This window comes from Brassica napus, chromosome A4, assembly GCF_020379485.1.
Source record: "Brassica napus cultivar Da-Ae chromosome A4, Da-Ae, whole genome shotgun sequence".
Taxonomy (NCBI): domain Eukaryota; kingdom Viridiplantae; phylum Streptophyta; class Magnoliopsida; order Brassicales; family Brassicaceae; genus Brassica; species Brassica napus.
In genome coordinates, this window is record NC_063437.1 from 16,457,304 (window position 1) to 16,483,070 (window position 25,767).

At 28.0% G+C, this 25,767-nt stretch overlaps 1 protein-coding gene and 1 pseudogene across 1 annotated transcript; one reads left to right on the plus strand and one right to left on the minus strand.

The window, feature by feature from the left end:
- The first annotated feature begins 353 nt into the window (after positions 1-353).
- On the plus strand, positions 354-2,496 carry LOC125608222. Its single transcript, XM_048778204.1, has 10 exons — positions 354-533; positions 630-903; positions 989-1,064; positions 1,154-1,278; positions 1,348-1,429; positions 1,495-1,624; positions 1,703-1,875; positions 1,955-2,069; positions 2,139-2,291; positions 2,368-2,496. Exons 1-10 carry the CDS (start codon positions 354-356, stop codon positions 2,494-2,496), a joined length of 1,437 nt encoding a protein of 478 aa, XP_048634161.1.
- A 5,219-nt stretch (positions 2,497-7,715) lies between these two features.
- LOC106352032 lies at positions 7,716-9,496 on the minus strand (annotated as a pseudogene).
- Positions 9,497-25,767: the final 16,271 nt, after the last annotated feature.

Genomic DNA, 25,767 nt, shown 5'->3' on the forward strand with positions numbered 1-25,767 from the left:
TAAAAAAATGCCGATTTATACTTTACACAATTAGGAATCTTAGTTCTTCTTCTTCGTCTCCGACTGAGAAAATCAAATTCAGTTGAAAACACCGATGTTCTCTTCTACTACACAAATAAAGACTTTTCGTATCCATCTCTTCGGTTACTTCCGTTCATATTAACCATAACTCCAACCATTACAACTTATTCAATTAGACCACTTCCATCCACAACAATCCCTCTCACTTCCCACGCGATGAAACCGTTAAGTTAACTCATCTTATATAAAGTAGCCAAATCTCAGAGAGGGATGAATCTTCATAGCCCCATACTGTTATTCTCTTTCCTAAAACCTACTCAACTGCTATCGAAATGTCTTCCGAAGTTCCCCTCGGTTCTCACCCACCTCAACATGACAGAGCCTTCGACTCTCTTCGTTTGGGTAGATCTTCCCAAACAATCCATGCTCGACTACTCCGGTTTTGGGACACCCCGAACATGATCAACTCCAATGAAATCAGGGGAATCACTATGGTTCTCCTTGATGAGAAGGTATACTCATTTTTCCCTATACATATTCATAAATAAAGCTCTACTTTCTTTACGTAGAAAACTCGATGTATGTAATCATCACACAATGTAACTCAGGATTCATCGATCAACGCTTTCATTCCTGCTGAGTGGGCAAAACTCTACCGTCAGTGTCTACAAGAGGGTCAGATCTACGAAGTTGCTCACTTTGAAGTAGACAGTTGCCCTTATATGTACAAGACAACAGAGCACACTTTTGTGATCCGTTTCATTGCCCAAACATCTCTTCATAAGGTGATCAACAATGGTCCTGTCATCAACCTCCACAAATTTATGATTCGCAACTCTGACCATCTCCACATCCTTGCCAACACAAATCTGGAACTCCCCGGTTTGTTTCCATAATTACAAATAATCTGATTGAATATAGATTCTCTTTTTGCTTTTAAAATAAGTTATTTTTCATAAACTTGCAGATGTTGTAGGTGTGATAAAATCTGTGAAAGGTTTTGGCCTACTGAGCACAGATATAATTTCACCAATTCTCATTCGGTTCCTCATTTCTCCGTAAGAATTAAAATTAGACACATTGACTTAAAAATTCCACCTGCTTACTGTATCCCCTTCACAATAATCTACAGAAACGTCGAAGTGTACTTGTCCTTACTGGACGAAGCTGCTGCTAGGTTTAAGGGTCTTCTAAACTCAGGGGAGAGCACAAAGTCTGTCATGGTGGTCACAAGTCTAAACCCACAAAAAAAAGGAGGTAACTTAATAATATATTTTTGTAACTTAGATTCAATTTCTGAAGACACTATAATTATCCTTTCATCAGATCACCTGTACCTCAACTCCACCGCTGCCACCAAGTTTTATTTCGGAAACAATCTCGCTGCAATCACAGAGTTCACGATGAGGTACAAGTCTTTCAATATAACCAAATTATATAAAATGACGCTGTCTCCCAAAAAACTAATCACAGCATTGACTCCAGTCTTAGCGATGCAATAGGCGACGATTTACCAAGTCTCAACGCAGAAACAGTGATCACTACCAAAGAACTTAGCCCACCGGGAGATCTCAGCAAGTTCCTCTCCAACTCTTCTACCCAGGTTTGTAATACACTGACACCACCGTCTTAAATCTCTGAACCTTTTCATATTTAAATAAATGGAGCTTCATATTCACAGTCTCTTATGACACAGGAAGCTTATTTTACTTGCATAGCTCGGATTGTTGAGGTTGTCGCACAAAAGGGCTGGTACTATGTCTCTTGCACTCACTGCGGGAAAGAAGTTGGAAACTCAGCCACATCTCACCCCTGCAACCAGTGTCATGATACCACTGCCACCACTGTTGTGAGGTTAGAAACTAGCAATGCCTATCCATAAAACATACACTCTTTTCTAGATTCTGATCATACATATGATTGTCTAATACAGGTACAAGGTTGAATTATTGGTCGATGATGGTGAAAATTATGCCACTTTCTTGGTGCTCGACAATGAGATGATGAAGCTCACTAAACAAGGTGCAGCAACTCTACTTGATGATGAGGTTTGCATTTCTTACACTCCACCTTTTCTGCAAACTCTAATACTCACTAAAACCTATACCGTACTTCAGGTGAATCGTCGTCTACGCAATAGACTCCCAAAATGTATCGCAGAACTTCAAGGCCAAAAATTTATTTATCATGTAAATGTGACGACAGACAATTTAACAGACAACCGCCCTACCTTCACCGTCTCTGGAATGAGCGCCATTCTTAACAAGGAGGTATTGTACTATTAACTAATCTAAACGTTTACACATGTCTCATATTATTTACACTAACTTATACACCACTCTACAGATTTTAACCATCAATGGAAAACAAAAAAAAGGAAAAATGGAATATGGGGAATCATCAACTTCCGCTGCTGCCACCTATACGTCAGCAAATGAAGCGGACAAAGATGGTCCCACATACTCAACTGAGTAATGTTTTCAAATGAAAACAATGTGACCCGAACTCTCCTACCGTTTCTTTATATTTCTCAGTTGCTATGCAATGCTTCTTCAATACATTTCAAGATTTTCTCTGTTTCATGTTTTTTTAAACCGCATTACTCAAAAGGGTTCACCTAATGTCAATGCTACGTTTGCTGAGTACTTGAAGTATTGTAGTACCTCTGAATCTGTTTTTCTACTTAATTTTATTGTTTTCAGAACGTACTCTTTAACAATTCTTAATTGACATTCTAAAAAACTCTTTTTTCATTGACATTTCGGTTTTGTAAAAATAAATTAGAAGAGAAAACACTGTTATAGTAAAGGAAGCTTATGTTACACACTTTCCACATCTGCACTAAGCATAATAATAGAAAATACACCAATCCTCTTCTCTTAAAACAACTCCTAACAATTCTACAACCTTTACATCTACACTCAAACTCTACAAACCATCACCATCAACACTTTGTACTTCCACAATCTCGGTTATGCTAACGTCCCCGCGCTTGCGCGGGGCTCCACCCCTAGTGATGCTCTAATGGCGCCCAGCAGAGACCCACTAAAATCTCTCACACAAAACTAACTATGAGCAAAAAAACAGTAACTAATAGTATAATAGTAAACTGAGAAATGGCACATAGTTTGCTACAATTCTAGCATTTTCTTCACGAAGAGACGATCCGTGTGCCTCTCTACTATTTCTCTTTCCTTTTTCATATTCTTTTATTATTTAATGTACAAAAAACATTTTAATCAATTCTGATAGTCTAAGAGAACCTCCAATAAAGGTTTTTAAGACAAGTTTTTAAAATTAAAAATAATTAAAAATGTAAAGAAGTAAGAGAAGTGTCAAATGAGTTCTAAACTCCTATCCTACTATATAAAAGAACCTAATTTAAAAGCTAAAGAGAGATGCCACATGTGCAAAATAATCCCAACCTATCATATTGCCATGTCACTGGGATTGGGCTTCCAATTGAAATTGCAATAAAACGTTCGGGCTTCGTTTGCAATAAAACGTTTGGGCTTTGTACACAGCGGCTTATGTGGGGCCCAGAAGCATACGATTGAAGCAATATAGCATGGTTAGATTCAAGGTCTTGGATTACACTCCTGTGTTCTGTAGTAAAGAATTTAATTACTAAATATTTATTCGATTTGTAGCTAAACGACGACAACAGTAAAACAGTACAGAATAATTAGATAAATGTTTAATTTAATAAATTAGATGTTTTGCCCGCGACGCGGACTTAAATATTTTTATAAATTTTTGAAAAGTTCTTTGTACACTATATTCATTACTAAAATAAATTTTAAAATAACTCAATATTATATTTTTAATTATATAATTAAAAACTTTTATTTAATTAATATTTAGTTGTATAATTTATGTTTTTAACTTCTTACTAAAAGACTTTTTCAGATAACAATACAATATATACATAAATTATCTCCCTTTTAAATTATATTTTCAGATTTTGGATAATTCTTACTATTATTAATATTAATCAATTATCTAATCAAATCAATTAAAATTTTGTTTTTATTATTTTTAATTTATTTATATATTTTATTCATTAAAGGTATAAACAATATTAACCACTCTAACTTTGAACGTGAGAGCTCGATTCAAAAAATTTACTTTATTTGATTAATATTTAATTATATAATTTATGTTTTTAACGTTTTACTAAAATACTTTTTCAGATAACAATACAATATATATATTTATAGAAATTATCTTTTTTTAATTATATTTTTAGATTTTGGATAATTCAAAATTCTATTTTTAATTATATAATTAATAATTTTATTTGATTAATAAGCTAAAGAGAGATGCCACATGTGCAAAATAATCCCAACCTATCGTATTGCCATGTCACTGGGATTGGGCTTCCAATTGAAATTGCAATAAAACGTTCGGGCTTCGTTTGCAATAAAACGTTTGGGCTTTGTACACAGCGGCTTATGTGGGGCCCAGAAGCATACGATTGAAGCAATATAGCATGGTTAGATTCAAGGTCTTGGATTACACGCCTGTGTTCTGTAGTGAAGAATTTAATTACTAAATATTTATTCGATTTGTAGCTAAACGACGACAACAGTAAAACAGTACAGAATAATTAGATAAATGTTTAATTTAATAAATTAGATGTTTTGCCCGCGACGCGGACTTAAATATTTTTATAAATTTTTGAAAAGTTCTTTGTACACTATATTCATTACTAAAATAAATTTTAAAATAACTCAATATTATATTTTTAATTATATAATTAAAAACTTTTATTTAATTAATATTTAGTTGTATAATTTATGTTTTTAACTTCTTACTAAAAGACTTTTACAGATAACAATACAATATATACATAAATTATCTCCCTTTTAAATTATATTTTCAGATTTTGGATAATTCTTACTATTATTAATATTAATCAATTATCTAATCAAATCAATTAAAATTTTGTTTTTATTATTTTTAATTTATTTATATATTTTATTCATTAAAGGTATAAACAATATTAACCACTCTAACTTTGAACGTGAGAGCTCGATTCAAAAAATTTACTTTATTTGATTAATATTTAATTATATAATTTATGTTTTTAACGTTTTACTAAAATACTTTTTCAGATAACAATACAATATATATATTTATAGAAATTATCTTTTTTTAATTATATTTTTAGATTTTGGATAATTCAATATTCTATTTTTAATTATATAATTAATAATTTTATTTGATTAATATTTAGTTATATAATTTATGTTTTTACTTTTTTACTAAAAGATTTTTTCAGATAACAATATAATATATACAGAAATTATCACTTTCTTAAATTATATTTTCAGATTTTGGGTAATTCTTACTAATATTATTATTAATCAATAATCTTTTTTTGTCAACTTATTAATCAATAATCTAATCAAATCAATTAAAATTTCGTTTTTATTTTTTAATTTATTTATCCATTTTATTCATTAAGGGTATAAATGATATTAACCACTCTAACTTTTAACGTGAGACCTCGATTCCAAAAATTTACTTCGCAAATAATAGTATAGATGTGCACAACACTTGCCGGTGGGCCAGGTAAATAACTTTCTCGCAGCCCATCCCATTAATCCTAATCGCCGTTTTGGTAAAACTAAAGCTAAGGCTTTCTCATCCTCTCAGTAACCCTAATTGCCGTCTCCCCCATTTCTTTTTCCGCATGGCGATTTTCTTTGTCTCCCCCAAAACTTCCCGCAAAACGCCTCCGATGAAAGGGCTGGAACTTTAATGTTCTCCCTTAAAGCCTCCATTCAAGATCCTTACCGACCTTCTACATCTCCCCTCCGCCTTATATCTAGATCCATATTTATACACTTATCTCTCTTACCTCAGATCATATTCTTATCTCTCTTACCTCAGATCGTTAGCTCTATACCCTAATCATGGCGAAAGAAAGTGGTCGCTCTACAAGACTATTCACAATATACCTCGCAGACGTCTATGTCTGATCTTATTTTAATTCTTTTTCGTTATCTACCAGATTCTATTCCCTTTGGACAATTATTTATTTCTACTGTCAAACTATTTTGTTCCTACGTCTTCACATCAAAAAAAAAACAAAACTTAACTCACACTTTCAGAAACTTTAACTCCAAATTTAAATAAAACATTACATTAATTATACATGGAATCCGCGCGAAGCGCGGACACCGGCTCTAGTATTTTTAGAACTTATAAAAATTCACACATTCATGTGCCACTTTTATACTAGTTTAATTTTAAAATGGTAAATAAAAATAATTACTTAAATTAATTGTAATAAAATATTAATGATTTGTGTTTTTGATATTTAATGGAATTCTAATTGTTGCGGATGCTCTAAGAGCATTAGCATTAATGGTATCTGATGTAGTATCTTAGCGTATAATAATGTAAGTAAGTGAGAGATATGGTAAAAGACGTCTCTCGAGAAGAAATTCACCAAAATCGAAGAGAAACTATGTTGCTAGATCCTAAATCAACTTGCTTAACTTTCTTTCTTTTAAAAATTAATAGAACAATAAATGTATATTATTACTGTGTTGGGAAAATTCTACGTACCAATGTTGTTGCTCTAAGTTTTCTATTGAACTAGGATAACTGGATAAGATCTTGCCCAAAGTGAGTTAATTTGTATATATTATCAACAAATTTTTTTATATATTTTATTATTTTATTTAAACATATATGTATATATTTTTGTTATTATTATATACTTTCTTTCTGATTGACCGTGTCAATTTTTATTAAAAATTGTAGAACTAAACTATAATTAATATATCGTAGGTTGATCAAATTGGACATTAAACAAATTATGACACAAAAATCTTATTTTTTCCATCGAATTCATTCTTGAAAAAGTGAACAGTGCTGTTTCCACAGTTGAATTATTTTGACAATTATCTTTTATATGGTTTTGAAAGATTTCAGATCAACCATCGAACTAATACATGTCATTTTAATGTTTTTAGTCGTATGCTTAAGAAAAACTTACATTTTTTTAATTTAAAGTCATTTTAAAAAAATCAAAATATAACATATAAGAAAAATATAACATATAAGGTTACCTCATTTTTGTAATTTAAAGTCGTTTTTAGAAATTTTAAATATAACATATAATGTTTCCTCATTTTTTTGTAATTGAAAGTCATTTTAAAAAATTCAAAATATAACATATAAACAAATCTATTTTTAATAATATAAAATTAAAAAAATGAAAAATGATGCAAAAATTGTTATCAAATCTGTATTATTCATAGTCATTAATTACCATATATATATTAATCATATTAGGTAATTTCGTAGCTTTTATTTAAGGAAAAAATACACGCTTCTTATATTTTGGGTTAATATAAATGTTCCCTAGTAATTAGATTTCGACAAACATTTTTTCCAATTGATTCTTAAGTTGTCACGTTAGCTAAATTGACATATCATAATTAAGTGACATCTAAGCATAATCTCTTTTTAATTAGTACAAACTTAAGATTACAACTTTTTAAATGATCATCAATTAATATATAGATGATTACATAGTAATCAATTTAGTAATAAAATCTTTGTAATATCTAACAAAAATAAATGTTATGCATACATCGTAAGAAGGAACAACAAGAGAGTGATATATCAATATTCTTTTTGAAAACTTCTCACATGGTAATAGAGGGGATTAAATAAGAGATGGTCATATCTTATTAGATCAAACGTGAAATAAACACTTTATTGGAGGTACAACATGTAGTTTATTCTTTTTCTCATACGTAAAAACAAAACATGCAGTAATTTCGGAAACCATATTGTGCATGTGTGTGCACTAATGTTTTATTGGAAACACAAAGGAAACAACAACAGAGATTCAGATTAGATTCACCCATTTTGTTCAGATCCTTAAATGGCTCAACGAATTGTTCCCATCACGTTTTCTAGCCACATAGTGGTTAGAGGCTTCCGGAGTGGTTTCCCTGTACTTGGGGGAGGGTTTTCTTCTGACAAAAGCTCTTTAATGGGTCCATATACTCTAGGACTTGTTGAAGGAGGATGCACAAAGAAAGATGCAATCGAAGTGCGCGGCTCTTCACCTCCATTTGCCAAAACTCTATGCTCCACACTCACAAACTTGTCATTCGTTATAAGCTGAAAAAAGACCTTGATTGGTGAACACCAAATGAATGGAAAAAATTAACAAAATGAAAAAATAATTTCATTCGACGAACTGAAAAATAAAAAGTATATATTTTTGTTCATTTTGTTTCTCATCAAGAGTTGCAGATGAAAATTTTTCTTTAATAATTTATTCTCTATGAAAAATTTAAAGGAAAATAGTGGGTTTCGCTTATCAATAATTTGACCAGAAATTTAACATAACTGGTATAAATGTTAAAGAGCAAAGAATTCACTATAATTTTTTTCATTCGACATGGTCATCAATTGGAACCTACGAAAACCGTGTTTTCTTACTTATGGACCGTTTGATTTATGCGTAGACAACAACTTGCCTGTAGTAGATCACCAACATTAAGGATAAGAGCATTCGGATTAGGAGGAACATCGATCCAGTATCCATCATGGAGAACTTGAAGTCCTCCAATGTGGTCTTGAAGAAGAATAGTGATGAAAGATCTGTCTGTATGCTGAGTGGCACCGAGTGTTCGGTCTGGCTCAGGACACGGCGGGTAGCAATGACAAAGCATCAACAAACCTTTTGCACAATCCATTTCTTTGAGGTGGTTAGGATTCAGCCCTAAGGATTCTGATATGAGCTCAAAGATTAACTCCCCAAACATCATCATTCTCTTTGAGTAGTCCAACATGATCTCCCTGAAACATTCAACATAAATAAACTCTCAAAACCCATTAAAAAAGACACTAATTAATTAAGTTAGTACATAGATTAATTTAAAACAAGAGAAGCGTGTTCGTACCTACAAATATCTGGTAAGTCGTCGGTTTTGGGAACATCAGGGAACATAAAACAACTTAAGGTATCTCTCCAGCTCGCAGCAGGAGAGTCATAGAGATCAGAGTTAGAGTTATACTTAATCGCTTTGGTTTTTTCACGGCTATAGAACCTTTTCCTCGCTTCTGGATCTTGCGCGTGAAACGCACGGATCCCATCTTTCATCTTCTCCATGACCTCGAGTGGAATCCCATGGTTTATCGCCTGGAAGAAACCGAACTTCTCCATGGCGTCTTTAACCTTCTCAGTCACTTCCTTTCTTTTGACCGTGGACTCGAACACGCCACCTCCCATATCTATTGTTGGGATAGTCAACGTAGAAGGAGGTTTAGGGTTAGTTACCGTGGCTTGCGGGTTATGGAATATGAGTGGGATTTTTTTTATTCCAGCGTCGACGAGACCCTTCACGCCGATTTTCATCTCGTCGAATGCTTTTACTTCATCGGCACGGTCAAATGTTCCCGACATTGTATGCTTCCTTCTTTATTTTCTTGAGTGTTTATTTTGTTGTGTCTTGAGTATATATAAGGAGGAATACGGGTGAAAGCATGAAATACAGGCCAAAGAGAAGGACTGCCGTGTAATTAATCAATTTAAATAGAAACTTTTAGAAGTTAAATGGTTCATTTTGCAATTTCTTAAATATTAGTGGAGGAATCTTAAAATGGTGCCGTTAAGCGTGTAAACTATTAAATAATATTCTCCAGGAAACTATTAAATAGTATCGTAATTATTATTGATAATATTATAAACTTACGGACAAAACAAATAATAAAATAAAATATTCAGTAGTTTTATTTGTATTTTATATATTTTCAATGTTTCTAATGAGAAATCACATATATATTTTTTTGGTAAAATCATCCATATATATGGTAAAATTCTAAGAATATATTTCATTATTATATTTGTATTTTCTAAATTAAATTATTTTATATACAGTTTATACTTTTTGATTTTATTTTCAAAATATTGTATATACATGATACTATAATCCCCTAGAGTATATTTGCGAAATGATTTATACACACGTCGTCACTACAATCATTCTTGCTGAAAAAATATGATATGGCACTTAAAATAGATGACATGTGTTTAGAAAATAGTGACATGACATCATATTAATTGTGAGATTTAAAATTTCCTTATAAAAATTTAAATTTTTTTGCAGGGATTTTAAATATAGTAATAAAAATAACTCATATATCATCAATAATGTTAATTTTCCTTATAAATATTTATTTATGGTAAACTATTAAATATATTAATAATTCATATATCACAATTAAAATAATAATATATGTGTATATATGTATACCAATTAATAAAAATAAACTAAATAAATTAACACTAATCCAAAAACAATTTGATAGTTAAATATGTAAACATTATTTAAATTTATCTGTCATCTTCATCTGTTCATCTTCATCATTTAATTAAATTAACAAAAAAAATTTTCAGTTTAACTAAAACAAACAAAGTCTCAAATTTATCAGAATTTATATTTATATGTGTATATATATATATATATATATGTATATTGAAAATTAAATGGGAAGATATATATATATATATATATATTTATTTATATATTTAAAATAAATAATCATTAAACACTATAATATAATTAAAACTATTTTATATAATCTAATTTTCTTTTTATTAAAATTTAAATAAAATCAAATTTAAATAGTCATACCAAATCAAAAGAAATAAGATTACAAAAATACGTTTATGATTTTTTATAACTATTGAAGTTAAAATATAAATTAATAATGTTGAAATATCAATCAAAATTTTCTTTTGAAATAAAAAATTTTATGTTAAAATTTACGATTTATGCGCATGGCGCAGGAAAACTCTTAGTTAAGATATAAAATACCATAATATAAATGATCATACGTAAATAAAAATTGTTTTATATTATAGCATTTATTGTATTTTAAAATATGCAAATAAACTTTTACTGAAAAATAATATGTGCTTTTTATTTGTAAAATTTATCTATTTTGCAAAAATATATTTCAAACAGAATGATACTGATTTAAGTAAACTGTTTCCTTGTCATATTATATATAAATAATATAATATTATATTCAAAGGTTGTTACATAATGTTAAACTATTGTAACATGATCGATATATTATTGATATTTACATTTTAACAAAAAAAGAATTATACATTTTAATAATTTTTATGACATATCAAAGATAAAAATTATATAAATATTTCTACATTTTTTTGATATTTATATACATAAATTCTATATTTAAGTGATAAGCCTAATCAAATTTCTAAATTATTTAATGTATTTAAAATTTTGTTACAATAAAATAATTTAATTGAGTAGTTGGCATTCGACTCATTAGGTATAATAAAAAACTTTATAACTTAACTATTTTAAACTAAAACCCACAAAAGTATTAAATTTTATTTTAAGAAGAAACCAAATTGTATAAAATTATTATTTCAAAATTAAAAAATTAGTTTTAGTAAATTAAAATAATTTCATACAATTGAAAAATAAATTAAATAAAAACAACAACTGATAACATATTACTTTTAAAATTAATAAATTTACAAGTAAGTGTAATAAAATTATAATTTAAAAAATAAACAGTTATTATTTCTCCATATGGCCTAGAAAACGGTAAGTTTTCTTTGTAAAGCTAATGGTAAAATTAAAAAAAAATATACTATTGATTTTTTTTGGTTGACGCCTTATATTTTCCTAATTAAACCCCATTTTAAAAAGAATATGAGTACGTGGTATCTACTTTATATAAAAATAAAAGTGGATTGGTTTGTTTATTTAAATTATTAAATAGTAATTGATTATTGGCACATGTCAAAGTTTATTTGTTTTTATAGTATTGGCAGGAAACGGAAACGAATATGCGAAAATCGAAACATCTTGTAACGTGGAAAGTGATTTAAAAAATATATATATATTTGTAGATGTATGTGATTAATTAACATGTAAGCTTAACTTGTTTTTGTTTGTTTGATATATTTAAGAGAGAAAAAAAACTAAGTAATAGAAATGTTGTTTTTGTACATTTTGTAAACTTTTTAATCAAAAATACAAAATTTTAAAAATGTTATCCTTTGGTAAAACAATGTAGTAATTTTTATTTAAAGTCAAATCATTATACGAAAATGACAAAATATCAAAAAGTGATAATAAAGTACAAATCAACAAATAGTCATTCTATGATAAATATACAAAAATTATATTAAACTGGCAATAATTAATATCAATTGATAAATAGTCATTTTTCGTGTTTTCAAATCTGAATCACGAGTTTCTAAAAATAGAAACAAAAACTTTCATTGTGTTTCGAAGATGGGATTTTCAAGAAAATCGATTACAATGGCATAAATTGTAATTTTTTGTAAACCTAAGGGCTCTAAAAAATATTAAAAATATTAATTTATGTTTTTGTTGGCACCTTATATGGTACCAAATTAAACCTCTTTTTAAAAAGAATATGAGTACGTGGTATCTATATTATACAAAAACAAAAGTGGGATTGTTTTGCTTATTTAAACTATTAAAAAAGTAATTGATTATTGGCACATGTCAAAATTGTTTTTTAATTTTATATTGTTGAGATTTAAATTTTAACTCCGTAATTCAGGTTACTTTTTTTTTTGAACAACTTAATTCAGGTTGCTAAGAGGATAAGTAGAAGTTTATGGGCGAAATTGCATTACCAAAGTGAAAAAATTATTAAAAAGGTCGAGTGATGTTTAGACGTCTACTTAATCTTCAAGTTCCTAATCGGTTTTGCTTACCAAAAAAAAAAGTTCCTAATCGGTTTTTAAATTCTTTGAGGAACAAGATAAGGCCACTGACGACTAAAATGAAAGACTTAATGTATCCATTGCAAACTTAACTCATCAAATCGAAATGGTGACTCAGTAAAAAAAAAAATCGAAATGGTGACTATCGATCAAACAAGAAATGGTAAGTATGGATCAAAGAAGGTATATGTACAAGATTCCATGATGAACACCAAAAAGAGATACTAAGACTGAAGAGTCGATGACTTCTATACCCAGGGTTGTGGACAAGATTCCATGACTTTTACACATGGGTGCAATAGTAAAAATAGTCCTATATGGACAAGAGTCGATGACTTCTGCATCCATATCTAAAAATAGTAAAAATTCCACATTAAAAATTTTGTGATCAATAGTTTAACTTTTTTTTTTGTTCTAGCAAGATACAAATGATCATATATCGTAAAGGTAGGTGTTCAGATACACGTTCGGGTTCACAACAGATATTTCAAGATAAAGTTATAGAACCCATTAGGGTATTTCTACATTTCGAGTCGAGTTCGGATATTTAAATTTTGAATAAAAAATAAATAAAGTATTCATTGTTTAAGTTTTTTGTATTTAAAATATATTTTAACTTAACTGGTTTCTAATTTTTAAAAGACTTAACTATTAATAGGTTAGAAAGACACTAATTTAGTTGTTTTTGAAATTTTAGATGCAACTTTTGTCAATGTAAGAAACAAGAGCTTGATATGTATTTTAAGTGAGTAGTAAATGATTTTGTCCATAATTATATGTGTATAATCTAATTTTAAGCAATAAGCATCATTAATTCAAATATTTTGAATAAAATGAGAGAAGTAAACTAGAAATATAGGGTTAAGTATACTTATGTTTGGTTATCTTCGGATATCCATTCGGGTTTGGATATTACCCGTTCGGATTCAGATATTACTCGAACTAGTGAAATAAATAATTTGTTTTGTTGTTCTTAAATTAGATGATTTTTATACCGAGCTGGTGAATATATACTTGACAGACATTTTTATTTCGAATATGCACTTATATTTAATAACAGCTTGATATATTAGATTTTAATACTAACCTGTTAATATAGTTTTCCGGTGTTTTTTTTCAAAATTTTGAGTTTTAGATATGTATCTGGAGTGAAAATAATTTTTACAGATGTCTATTTTTTTTAAACTGACACTTATGTAATTCACCAAATTCATAAAAGTTAAAAAAAAAAAACTTAACTCATATCAATGAAACAATGACAGAAACGAAAGCAAAATTTTATAGATGTAGAAAATGAATCACTTATGGACAGTCAATAGTAAACAAATCGAGAGTATAAAACCTAATCTCATTTTGTCATTATACAATTGATGTTGCCTATTTGGTTTTGGTGATTTGTGTCAGCCAAAAACTTAATTTCTTTTGTGAATATGAAGTCTTAAAAATAATTAAAATGAGACGAAATATGTTAATTATTTAACAATGATGATATATTTAAGAGACCAATATTTATATTTGTCATTATATAATCAATAAAAATTATAGTGTTGCAAAATATTAAAATTATTTAATAAATAAACATTATTATCAAAACGTTATCATCTAAGTCTACTTTTAATATCAAATCATGATCAACTAGGACAGAATAAAGCATTGGATTCTATTAATAAAAATAATACTTTTGTAGTGTACAAAATAAAACTTTTTGTCGCTGACTAGAAACATTTTGTCCACCCACATGGATGCCTGTCATACGCTGAAAATTTTAACATTATTTCCCTATATAAGTTTATAAACTTATAGTATTCATCAATATGTATAATATATTTTTTAATTATAAACTCTTACCGATTAATACCAGTCATGTTTGTTAACCATGATGCATAAGTCGTTCAAATATGGTTAAATGCTAACAAAATGAGATCTGATTCAAGATCAGGGGCGGATCTAAAAATATATTTTATGTGTGGCACAATATAATTTACATATAATTTATTTAAAATAATTTCACAGTTTATATTATATTATTATATAATTAATATATGATTACAATTAATATTTTTTCTTATTATATATTCTCTCCATTTTTAAAAGAGAAATGCTTTATAAAAAAGTTTAAATATATATTTTATATTTTGAATATAATTTATATGAGCTAACAATAACAAACTATCAACTCTGAAAATATAGTTTTGAATTACTGGTTTAAAATTATGAAAATAGTTAATCATAGAAAATAATTTATTATTATCATTTTTAATAGCCCAAAGGAAAAGAAATTAGAAATAGAGTAAATAGAAAATATAAACTTTAAAATTATAATAGATTGATATTTACACAACAAAACTGAACAAACTAGATATATATATATAACTAGTTAAACAAAATTGAAAGGAACAAAAATAATAAAAGGTATAACATGAGAACAAAGAATAAATATGAGACTGTTGTTTAACAAATAAAATAACTAACTAAGAGACACGTTAAGTTTGATATTAAAAAAATAAAAATATATGGACCAATATTTTACCAAAAGAAAAGAAGTGCGAAAATTTGGTCGAACTTGAGAGCGTGTGACGATACCATTGATCCAATTTAACCAATAATGCTAGATTCACGAACTCAAATTTATGCTACAAACAAAAATTATGAAGTTAGTATGGGGCACGTGCCCCACCCTCTATGTAAGTAGATCCGCTTCTGTTCAAGATGAATAGAAGAACTATCATCTAATAGAAAAGCATGTGAATTCTCACCGTGGCGGACTCGTTACTATAAGAATCGAATGGTAACGTTGTTTTGAAAGTATAATAAACAGTGCAAAATAAACTTGCAATATGATACAATTGTGGTTCATGTATTATGCGGTATCAGTGTGATTTGATAAAAATAAAAAAGTAAAACGGTTTTGAAAAAAATAGTGTGATTTTGATAGAAAATAATGTAAAATAAATTATCTATGAAAAAATATTAGAAATTAGCTAAACATATTTACTAAAAATTATTTATTTAAATATATGATAAAAATAAAATGTGTTTATCAGCAAAAACTTTAAATGTCTTACCCATATTTTTAATTTTAACTTCTTATTTCTTAGTTAAAAGTTAATGGTGATATGATTAAGTTTTGAACATACTTATAAAAATATACAAAAAAAATTCTGATTTTCCAAATCCCATAGGATTTAGTTATTTATATATACTTAATTTACATATCAAACTTTTAAAATTTAATGTTAGTTTTTAATATTAGACATTGTAAAATAATAAAATTGGATCATTATAAAAATATTAATTTCAATTGATTTTACACTTAAAGAAAAGAATAGGGAAAACAAAAAAATTTATGATCAGTTGTAGAAAACAAAGGTATATAGAATTTGAGTTCGAGCAGTTATATAAATTTTATTATTTTAAAACATAATTTGTATTGGGACAAATCTCTTAAATAGTCTTTTTAAGTTTTTGTCACCAAAATAATCTTTAAAAAAGAAAATGATCAAAATAGTCTTTTTTTATTTTAAAATTTTAATATTAATTTTTCATTTTTTTTTTAATTTGAAATCCCACCATCAAAATTCCACCACTTAACTCTAAACCCTAAGTCTAGAAGTTAATCATAGGGTATAAATGTATATTTATCCTTAAATAAAATTTATTTTGATCATGTTTTTCGTTAAGAGCTATTTTGTGAAAATAAACTAAAAAGTGATATTTTAGAATTTTTTTCTTTTTACTGTATGCATTGTTTTTTTCTCTCGCCCATTTAAAATTCATATGCATTAGACCTGTTTTGAAAAACGTGTTCGGTTTTATTTTTTAATTTTTTTGTAAAACACTAATTTTTTGATGGTGAAAAATGCGATTTTCGATATTATTTTTTAAGTCTCCACTATACTAGTGCACCAGTCAATAGTCAATACCTAAAAGGGCTTTTGGGAATATGATGGGAATCATATTCCATCTAGCATTTTAAAAATTTAAGCCTAGACAGTTCTAAACGGGTTTAAATTACTAGTTTACACATGTATAACAAAAGTTACAAGAGGCCTTAAATCGTTTAATCAAATATGGTCGATGAAATTGACAAAAAACGTTAGACCAAAGAAAGACAAAAACTCGAATCAAGGTAAAATGTTATTAAAAGCCCAACGCCAATATTGGTTACAAGTGGATATACTAAATGCATTACAACATTACATTATACCCAAAACTGGCCCAAGAATACAGAGGGCTCTCGACGTGTAGCGTAACAGGTGAGAAGCTTGAAGGTCGCCGGAAACGTAATCTCCTATCATAACCGACCGGAATAAAAGATCTTGCGATTTCCGGAACCAGCACCAACTCCCTAAGTATTAAAAGATCTACCTAATCCAATGTCAATATTAAAAAATACATCAATATATTAGAATAGAAAATTTATCTATTATATATTGTTTCGTATTAGTTTAATAAATTAAGTTGATTCATCTTCTATATAAACTATGTATTTTTAAATATTATTTTCATGAAAATCTAATAATATTATTTTTAAACATTTTTGTATGATTTATTCTCATCAATTTGTCTTAGTATCAGAACAAAAACAAAACTAAAAAATCAAATACTTCTAAAACTTTTATTCTCGTGTTATTGTAAAACAACAACGCTTCATTCATAACTTATTTATTCACGACTTAAAAAAGAAGGTTTCATTCAATCATAGTTTTGATGTCTTTGCAAAATCGCAAATCAACAAACTTATTTTCTATTCATTTGTTTCTCAATTTGAAGCAAGAAAAATTCATTCTACAATTCCAGCATTCATTCATCAACTTTCGTATGGATATTATTAGTTCATGAAAGATTCAGATTTTTTTACGGCAGTCTACCGGTAGCCGATTCATCCTACCGTGAAGATTGGACAGTAAGCAATAATCTCATTGTAACATGGATAAAATAAACAATCAAACCAAAAAATCAGATTATCTATCTCAACTCGCGAAATCGCAAAAAAGTTATGAGACATTCATCAAGCTTCCGCAACATTAACAACCATCATTATTTCACAAGACTTTAAATTATTTTTACTACTACATTTTGAAGATTGTCCAATCTCATATGTATTACCACATACGAGCTTGAGGGAGGGAATTTGAAAGATCTAGAAGATCGAACTAATCCAATGGTCAATATTAGGATATACCTCAATATATTAAAATATGAAACTTATCATTATCTATTTATATATTATTTCATATTAGTTTGGAAAATTAAGTTGATTTATTCTCTCTATAAACTATGCATCTTGTAACATAATTTTCATGAGAGTCTAATAATAAATATTATCCCTAAACACCTTTGTGTGATTTACTCTAATCAATTTGTCAGCGGTCTTTTTCTTATAGAGAAAGCTCCCATCTCTGCTGAACCTGCACGAAATCAACAAAGCAATATCGAGAAGATTGATTCCTCTATCCATTAAGGATCCTTTGCAAAAGCGTAATTAGAGACGCAAAGATTGATTCCAATCTGGATAGAGAGTCAACGGACTCAAATTAGTGAACTATGCAAAAATAATTGATTAATAAATCATAAGAAAACAAACATGATCATCGTAATTTTCTTAGAATATATTTTTAATGGCCAATTTTTCCTTTTTTGTCTACTTTACAAGTTTAATGCTAAAGAAAAATGTTTGATTATCAAGATCTTTTAGATAAATAGCATCAACATGCTGTAACATTAATGACATCCTAGCTAAAATTGAAGACTACAATTATCCATTTCTATTGGTATATTTGGAAGGCAAAGAATGACAAACTCTTTAATGGACAAGTCATATCCCCAATTGAACTCTCCAAGTTGCGTGCCTTGAAGCAAAATGTTGGAAAAAGACTAATGAAAAGGAGGAAACTAATGAGGATAATAAAGGCTCCCCTACTACGAAGGTTGAGACAGTGCCTCCTTGGATACTTCGAATCCCTACGGTCAAATTAATGCTTCATGGATCGATAATGGTAGTGTTAGTGGCCTAGAGTGGAGTCTAAAGGATCAAATGGGTACTGAATCTCTCGGATTACGGGCATGCAACAGAAGCCTCTCAGCCTTACATGCCGAGATAGAAGGTTTATTTTGAGTAGCTTCATGCATGAAATACATGAGGATAACCTTGATATGTTTCGAGACGGAATACTTGGACCTATTGGACATGACTACGAATCTGATGGACTGGCCACCATTCGTATCGAAAATTGATATGTTCTAAAAAAATACATGAAGACTTTGAAGATGTGAACATAATTCATATTCTTCAAAGTAGAAATGGCCGGGCAGACTCATTAGTGAAAGCAGAAAGGACCAGATGCTATATTTTCTTTCATATAGATCAGACATGGACAGACATATGAGCTATTCGGAGAATCGACTCGTCTAAGTACAACTTGGTATAGTAAAATGGGTAGTTGACAAAAAAATAAAAAGAGAAAAAAATACTGAGCTTTGCATTTTTTTTATATTGTTTAGGGCTTTGCATTTTTATTCCTTTTGCATCTTCTAACTCTAAATGGCAGAAAAAGTATATATTGTAGGCTTCTGATCTCCATCATCTAATTAATCGAGTAATCTAACAAGGTGCAAACACTTCCAGGCACATCTTCACGTGACCCTGGAACTGCATATTACAAGTTGTATAACAGGCAGTGCCGGTCCGGAGTTTTGCGGCGCCTAAAGCGGTTTAAAAAAGTATTGCCCCTCTTTTTCAAAAAAAAAATATCTTTAATTATAATTAAATTATATATTTTAACTACATAATCAAAATAGAACCAAATATTATTAAAAGTTAAGTTGTTTCTGAAAAAATAAGATACAAAAAATCAAAACATTATTTGCAGTTCATCTTGTCATATTTTTTTCATTTTATTTGCAGTTCTACTAGGCCGATTTTTAATTTATTTTTATAGCATTTTTACAAATTCAAAGAAACGCACGAACAAAATTTATAATTTATAGCTAGATAGAGCACAACATATAATAAAATCACGCTAACATCAAATTCACCAATTTTACTGTGTTCATAGAGTTTTTAAAAAATATTAGAACCCTATTATAGTTTAATGCTTTGGAATTTCAAAAGTTTCTAACAAATTTACAAAAAGTTACAAAAAAAGCTATTCCAAAAAGATCAATCACAATAAAACAGTGGATAAATGAGCAATTGATCATTCAAAATAAAAAGGATCCTTGAAAGAAATAAAAAGGAAGAAACTGAGGAGAAACAATTAGGAGTATCATTTAATATAATATGTTTATTAAAGAAACTAAAGAGTGATGAAAAAGAAAGAAAAGAAATTAAAGGATTGCTAGAAAAGATAACTAAATCCTATGTATATTTGAATGAGTAGCTCTTTTGTTATTATTCTCAGAAAAGGAAAAAAAGTTATATTAATATCACAAACAAAAGAGAAGGTAAGCTCGAACCTAATACCTCTAGAATCAAAGGAACGGACTACAACCACTGGACTACAATGGACTTTGTCAAATGTGGCGCCACTAAAATATTTATTATTTTGGTGCCTAAAGCCCTGGTTTTATGGGCTTTAGCCTAGGGCAGGCCCTGATAACAGGCTACAAGTCTTTTAGGAATTATGATGCTCTGCACATTTTCTTTCCTCGCAATTAAATTTTCAGCATAAGGAAAGATCATGCAAATCTTACATCAAGACTTGCTATGCCTTTTTTCTTCGTAAATTTCCTCAACAAAGATGGAATCTTATAATGAACTTAAATGAAAATGGTAAATTTACTGTATTAGTTTCAATAGATGTCCAAAATATTTGTTGAATATCTTACATTACTATACATTTATGACTTCTAAATGAGTGCGCTGAATCCGCTGATAACCAAACTACACGCAGTAAATAACCAACCTACATTTAATAGTTGTTCTGAACTTTCACATATTCTTTAAAATCTACCACTAAATTCACTTGGTATTCTTTAAAGCAATTCACTTTATAACCTATAGATAGGCCTGTGACTTATTTTCCGAGATTCCGATTCGATCCGAAATCCACTCCGGATCCGCTCTGGAAATAGAATATCCGGAGTGCCTGGATCCGAATCCGGATAGTAAAATTTTGGATCCGTCCAAACCGAATCCGAATCCAGATATCTTAATTTTTAAGTCCAAATATCTTAATTTTTAGGTCTGGATATCTGGATCCGGATAGTATTTTTTTAAACACATTAAAATTTTAAATTTCATTAATATTTATATTTAATATATTAATATTTATACATGAATTAATCTTATAATATTATATTTTAGTTTTTACAATATTATAGACAAAAAAATAAATATATTTATAAATATTAAATTATGTATTATATTAAAAATAGTATTTTCTTAAAAAAATATTATTTTTAATTATTTTTACGGATCTGAATCCGGATATCCGAGGGTAATAGAATATCAGAACAAATATCTGAAATCCGGATATCCGGAAACCACGAATCTGGATCTAGATATTAAATTCACGGATCCGACGGATCCAGATCTGGATTCGGATATATCCTTTCCGGATATCTGAATCTATCTCAGGCCTACCTATAGATACTATATATAATGTAATAGTCAAAACTTATTGTTGAGACATTATTAGATAAATAAAAACATATATTTAATAAAAATGATCCAAATAAAAATTATACATAAAACTTATATGATTTAATAGATGAACTGTTTATAACTGAATATTTATTTTTTAATATATCTGATTCTGACCTTATATAATCAAAATATTTGAAAGATTATTACATTTGAGGGAACGGCGAAACCGTAAAGGAAATATTAGATATATATCAATTATATTATTTTTTAATCAAATATATTAATTATATATGTTTATTGTATTGTACGAATCAAATTTGAATATTTGACCACTGTTTGTAAAGGTGATTAAATGAGTGCGATGATGACGAAATTGAATATTGCTTGTAAAGGTGATTAAATGAGTGCGATGATGACATCTTACATTACTATAAATTTATTATGAATTTTCTAACCAAACTATACGCATCCTCCTTTATACTAACTATAGTAACCGAGAAGTCACTTTAGTGATTTATGCTGACGTATCGTTCATAAAAGAGTTCTCCAATTAATTGTTATAATTTGATTGGTCGATAATTTTTCATTTTTTATTTATTTAATTAAATTTTTAAAAAGAAACTATTCATAAAATTACCTAATCTAATATATATTTCCAAGCATACAATTAAACATTTTAAATATAGATGAATTAACATAATTTGGTTATAGAAATAATTAAATATCTAGATTATATTATATAAATTGATAAGATACATATAAATACATATAATACAATAGAAACAGTTATAAAAATGATTTTTTATTATGTTTATAATAGTAGTGAATAAAATAAATAATAGATTTTAGAAAACTAATTAATCTAAACTTAATCTTCTTATATATTAATTGAAAAGTCTCTTTAATGATTTATGCTGACATGTCGCTCATAGAAGAACTCTCTATTTAATTGTTATAATTTGATTGGTTGATGGTTTTTCGGTTTTTATTATATTTATATTAGTAGTGAATAAAATAAATCATAGATTTTAGAAAACTAATTAATCTAAACTTAATAATATTAATTAAATTCACTTATTCACTATATATAGTATAAAAACGTGTCAAGTGAATGTTATTCAGTCAAATATATAATTCTAAAACTCCAATCATATATGTGTTATTACTTTTAAAAATGATTAAAATAGTTTATATTTTAAAACATAAAAACTATATGGTAAGTAATTTAAACGTATATTAATCAAAAAAGTTATTTAGCTCATCTATTAATATAAACAGATGAATTAACATTATTATACGGTAATTAATTTAAAATTATATTATTTGGTCATTCATTTAATTTATTGTATGGTAAGTCATTTAATTATATTAATCAAAGTATTTTTCACAGGATTTTTTAGAGTTATTACTCTATTAATATAATTCATATAGCTTGGATTATAATAAAATCAGTATGCTTATTTTTAATAGAAAAAATCAGCATGCTTATTAATATAAAAAAATAATGATTTATGTTAACTAATTGTAGAATTAGAGAAAGAATATATATATTGTATCAATTTATTTATTTTTATCAATTAACTATATATAATTAAATAAAATACTTTAGCATTTTTTATAGAAATAAATTTAATGGTTATATATCATTATATAAAAGAATTACATTTGTAGGTAAGGAATTATTATAGCTTTAATGTTCTAAAAGCCCACGCATTTTTTATAGAAATAAATTTAATGGTTATATATTATTATATAAAATAATTATATTTGTAGGTAAGGAATTATTATAATTTTAATGTTTGAAAAGCCCACTGTTTACAAAAGATCTTCCATGATAAAAGATTTCGATCATTGTATTGGTCATAGTGTGTTTTTTTTTCATTTGAGAGATAGATTATTTTCGGTTTTTCTATGAAACTAAAATATAAAGTAATTTTACAACCAATTATCTGAATTAATTATAATATTTTTTCTGTAAGAGAAAGAATTTTAATGACTAAGGTTTATGTTTTTGAACTATTTTAAATTTCACACATCTTATAAAAATCTATACTGAAATTTTTGATTATCTAAATATTTGAAACTAAAAATTAAAATTTTAAATTTTTAATTATTATTCAAAAATTATAACAGTGTAAAGATAATATATATTTCTTTATATAATATAGCTACCCGCAAAATTGCAGGCAAGCACCTAGTATCTATTATTATAAAATTGGTTTTTTTTTTCCTTCTTCTAACAAGTGGCAGAGAGTTTTTTCAACACGTGTCATCTATATATATTTTTTTTCATTTTAGGTCATTTTTTTAAATTATTGTAATTTACAAAGTACTTTTTAATTGTGTAGTATATAATCATTTTCGCATTAACTATTATCGTATGGAGTTCGATATTGTTCACGAAAATTCAAGATGAATAATGAAATAAACAAAATAATAGAAATGTATTTTTCATATTTAATTTATTCACAACTAAAAATAAAATAAATTTAATTATTTCCTTATCATTTTCTATTATTTAATTTACAAATTATATATTTATTTAAATATTTAAAATATAAAATGACCAAACTAATAAGAAGAAATTAAAGTGTAATACATAATCTAAACATAAAACTTCCATATTCAGAGAGAAAAAGTAAAATACCATAGTAACACTAACTCAATAAAATTTTAGAGCTGAAAATAGATCAACAATTAAGACTAACCTATCTCATCTTACCATAGAATATCTTGGCAAGGACAAACAGATGTCAGAAAAAAGTAAAAAGATAAAATATGGGATAAAACAATCCCCAAAACACAAAGGATCGCGATCAAGCACCAGCGCAAAAAAAAAACAAAATGGCGAATCAAAGAAAGAATAATCATCGGAAGAACAAAGTCACCATGAAAAAAAGACGCATGTCTAAAGCATACCGGAAGCACAACCACCACCTAAGAGATAAAAACACCTCACAAACTAAACAAGCACACACAAGGCGTCCATGCCAGCGAAGAACCACAAAACTCTGAATAGAAGAAACCAAAACTCCAAAAGACTAACTCCGCACACCTACACTAAGTAATGCATGAGAAGAAGATAAACAACCTGAGTGGGGGAGAATGGAGCCAACCACCAAAAAATCAAAGCTTAAGCTTGAGACCATAAACAACCTTCCACGCGCACAAAGCATACACAGAGAAAAACACTTCAAACCTGGAGTAGCAAATATGGCGAAAGGGAGAGCCACCAGAGACGTGATCAGCGATGAAAGGTGCAATGAGATGAAAGAACAAAAAGATAAAAAGAGACAAAATGAAATCAACAGAGCCATCCTCGACTATGAAAAATAGCATCGAAGTCAGATCACCAAATACTAGATCTTGAAAACCAAAACGAGCAGAGACTATCGACGGCAAACCAACGATGAGGAAGACAACATCAATGACAACTAAACTCTGGCCTAATCTAAAGAGATGTAGTTTCTAACCTTATCTGAAATCTAAAGAAAAAAGAGGAACAATACTGACCAAAATAACCTACAACACCGTAAGCAACAACCACACAACATGGAACTAATATGTCTCATTTATAACAAATACTAGATAATCTCATAGACAAAGAAGGTGAGGAAAAACAAGAGCATAAAAAAGAGTCTTTTTCAAATGATGGTGAGAAGAACTGCACATCGGAGAGGTAAACAAAATACATAGATGGTGCAAAATATGGAGAGTGCAAAAAACATCTAAAAAAAAGTAATGTTCAAAATTGTAAAAAAATTAAATTATAATTTTGACGCTGTTAATCTTATAATCAACAAATGCTTAAAATCAAAGTTATTAAAATTTAATATATTTTATATCAGAAACTCACTTCACCACTAATAAGTAATCCCTTATATACTAAAGCACAAGTCACCTAACTAATCAAAATTTAACACTTGGCAAAGAAAATATTTATAAAAATAAAACAAATAATGTTGATTAAAAATTGTTTTTAAAACTCCGCGTAAAAGAAAAACTGATTTGTAGAAACCTAGATCCTAAATTTTCTCACATATTCCACGTACAAAATAAAGAACGTTTATGTTTTTGTAACAAGAAATAAAGATCACGTTCTGTGTAACTGTTTTTTCTGTACCCTTTGTGTATCTTATTTATTTAGTTTTACTTTCTTTGATAAAAAAAATAGTTTTATTTTCTCCTTCCTCCTTTCTTCTCCTGTTGATCAGTTCTTCCACTTTCCACTGATCAAAAAAATCCATACAAGTTAGTTTAGATTCACGTTCCTCTTCCTCTCAATTATAATTCATTTTTCTTAATTATCCATTTCAGGTAAAACGTCACGTGATGACATGAATGTGCTTATGTAACAAAGTTTGATTTTTCAGTA

What these genes read in the sequence shown, in the direction of transcription:
- LOC125608222 (XM_048778204.1), top strand. Translation starts at nt 354, where the DNA reads ATGTCTTCCGAAGTTCCCCTCGGTTCTCACCCACCTCAACATGACAGA. An exon ending in ATCACAGAGTTCACGATGAG is followed by an intron (nt 1,430 to 1,494) that starts GTACAAGTCTTT and finishes AACTAATCACAG; the next exon opens with CATTGACTCCAGTCTTAGCG. An exon ending in TCTCCAACTCTTCTACCCAG is followed by an intron (nt 1,625 to 1,702) that starts GTTTGTAATACA and finishes TCATATTCACAG; the next exon opens with TCTCTTATGACACAGGAAGC.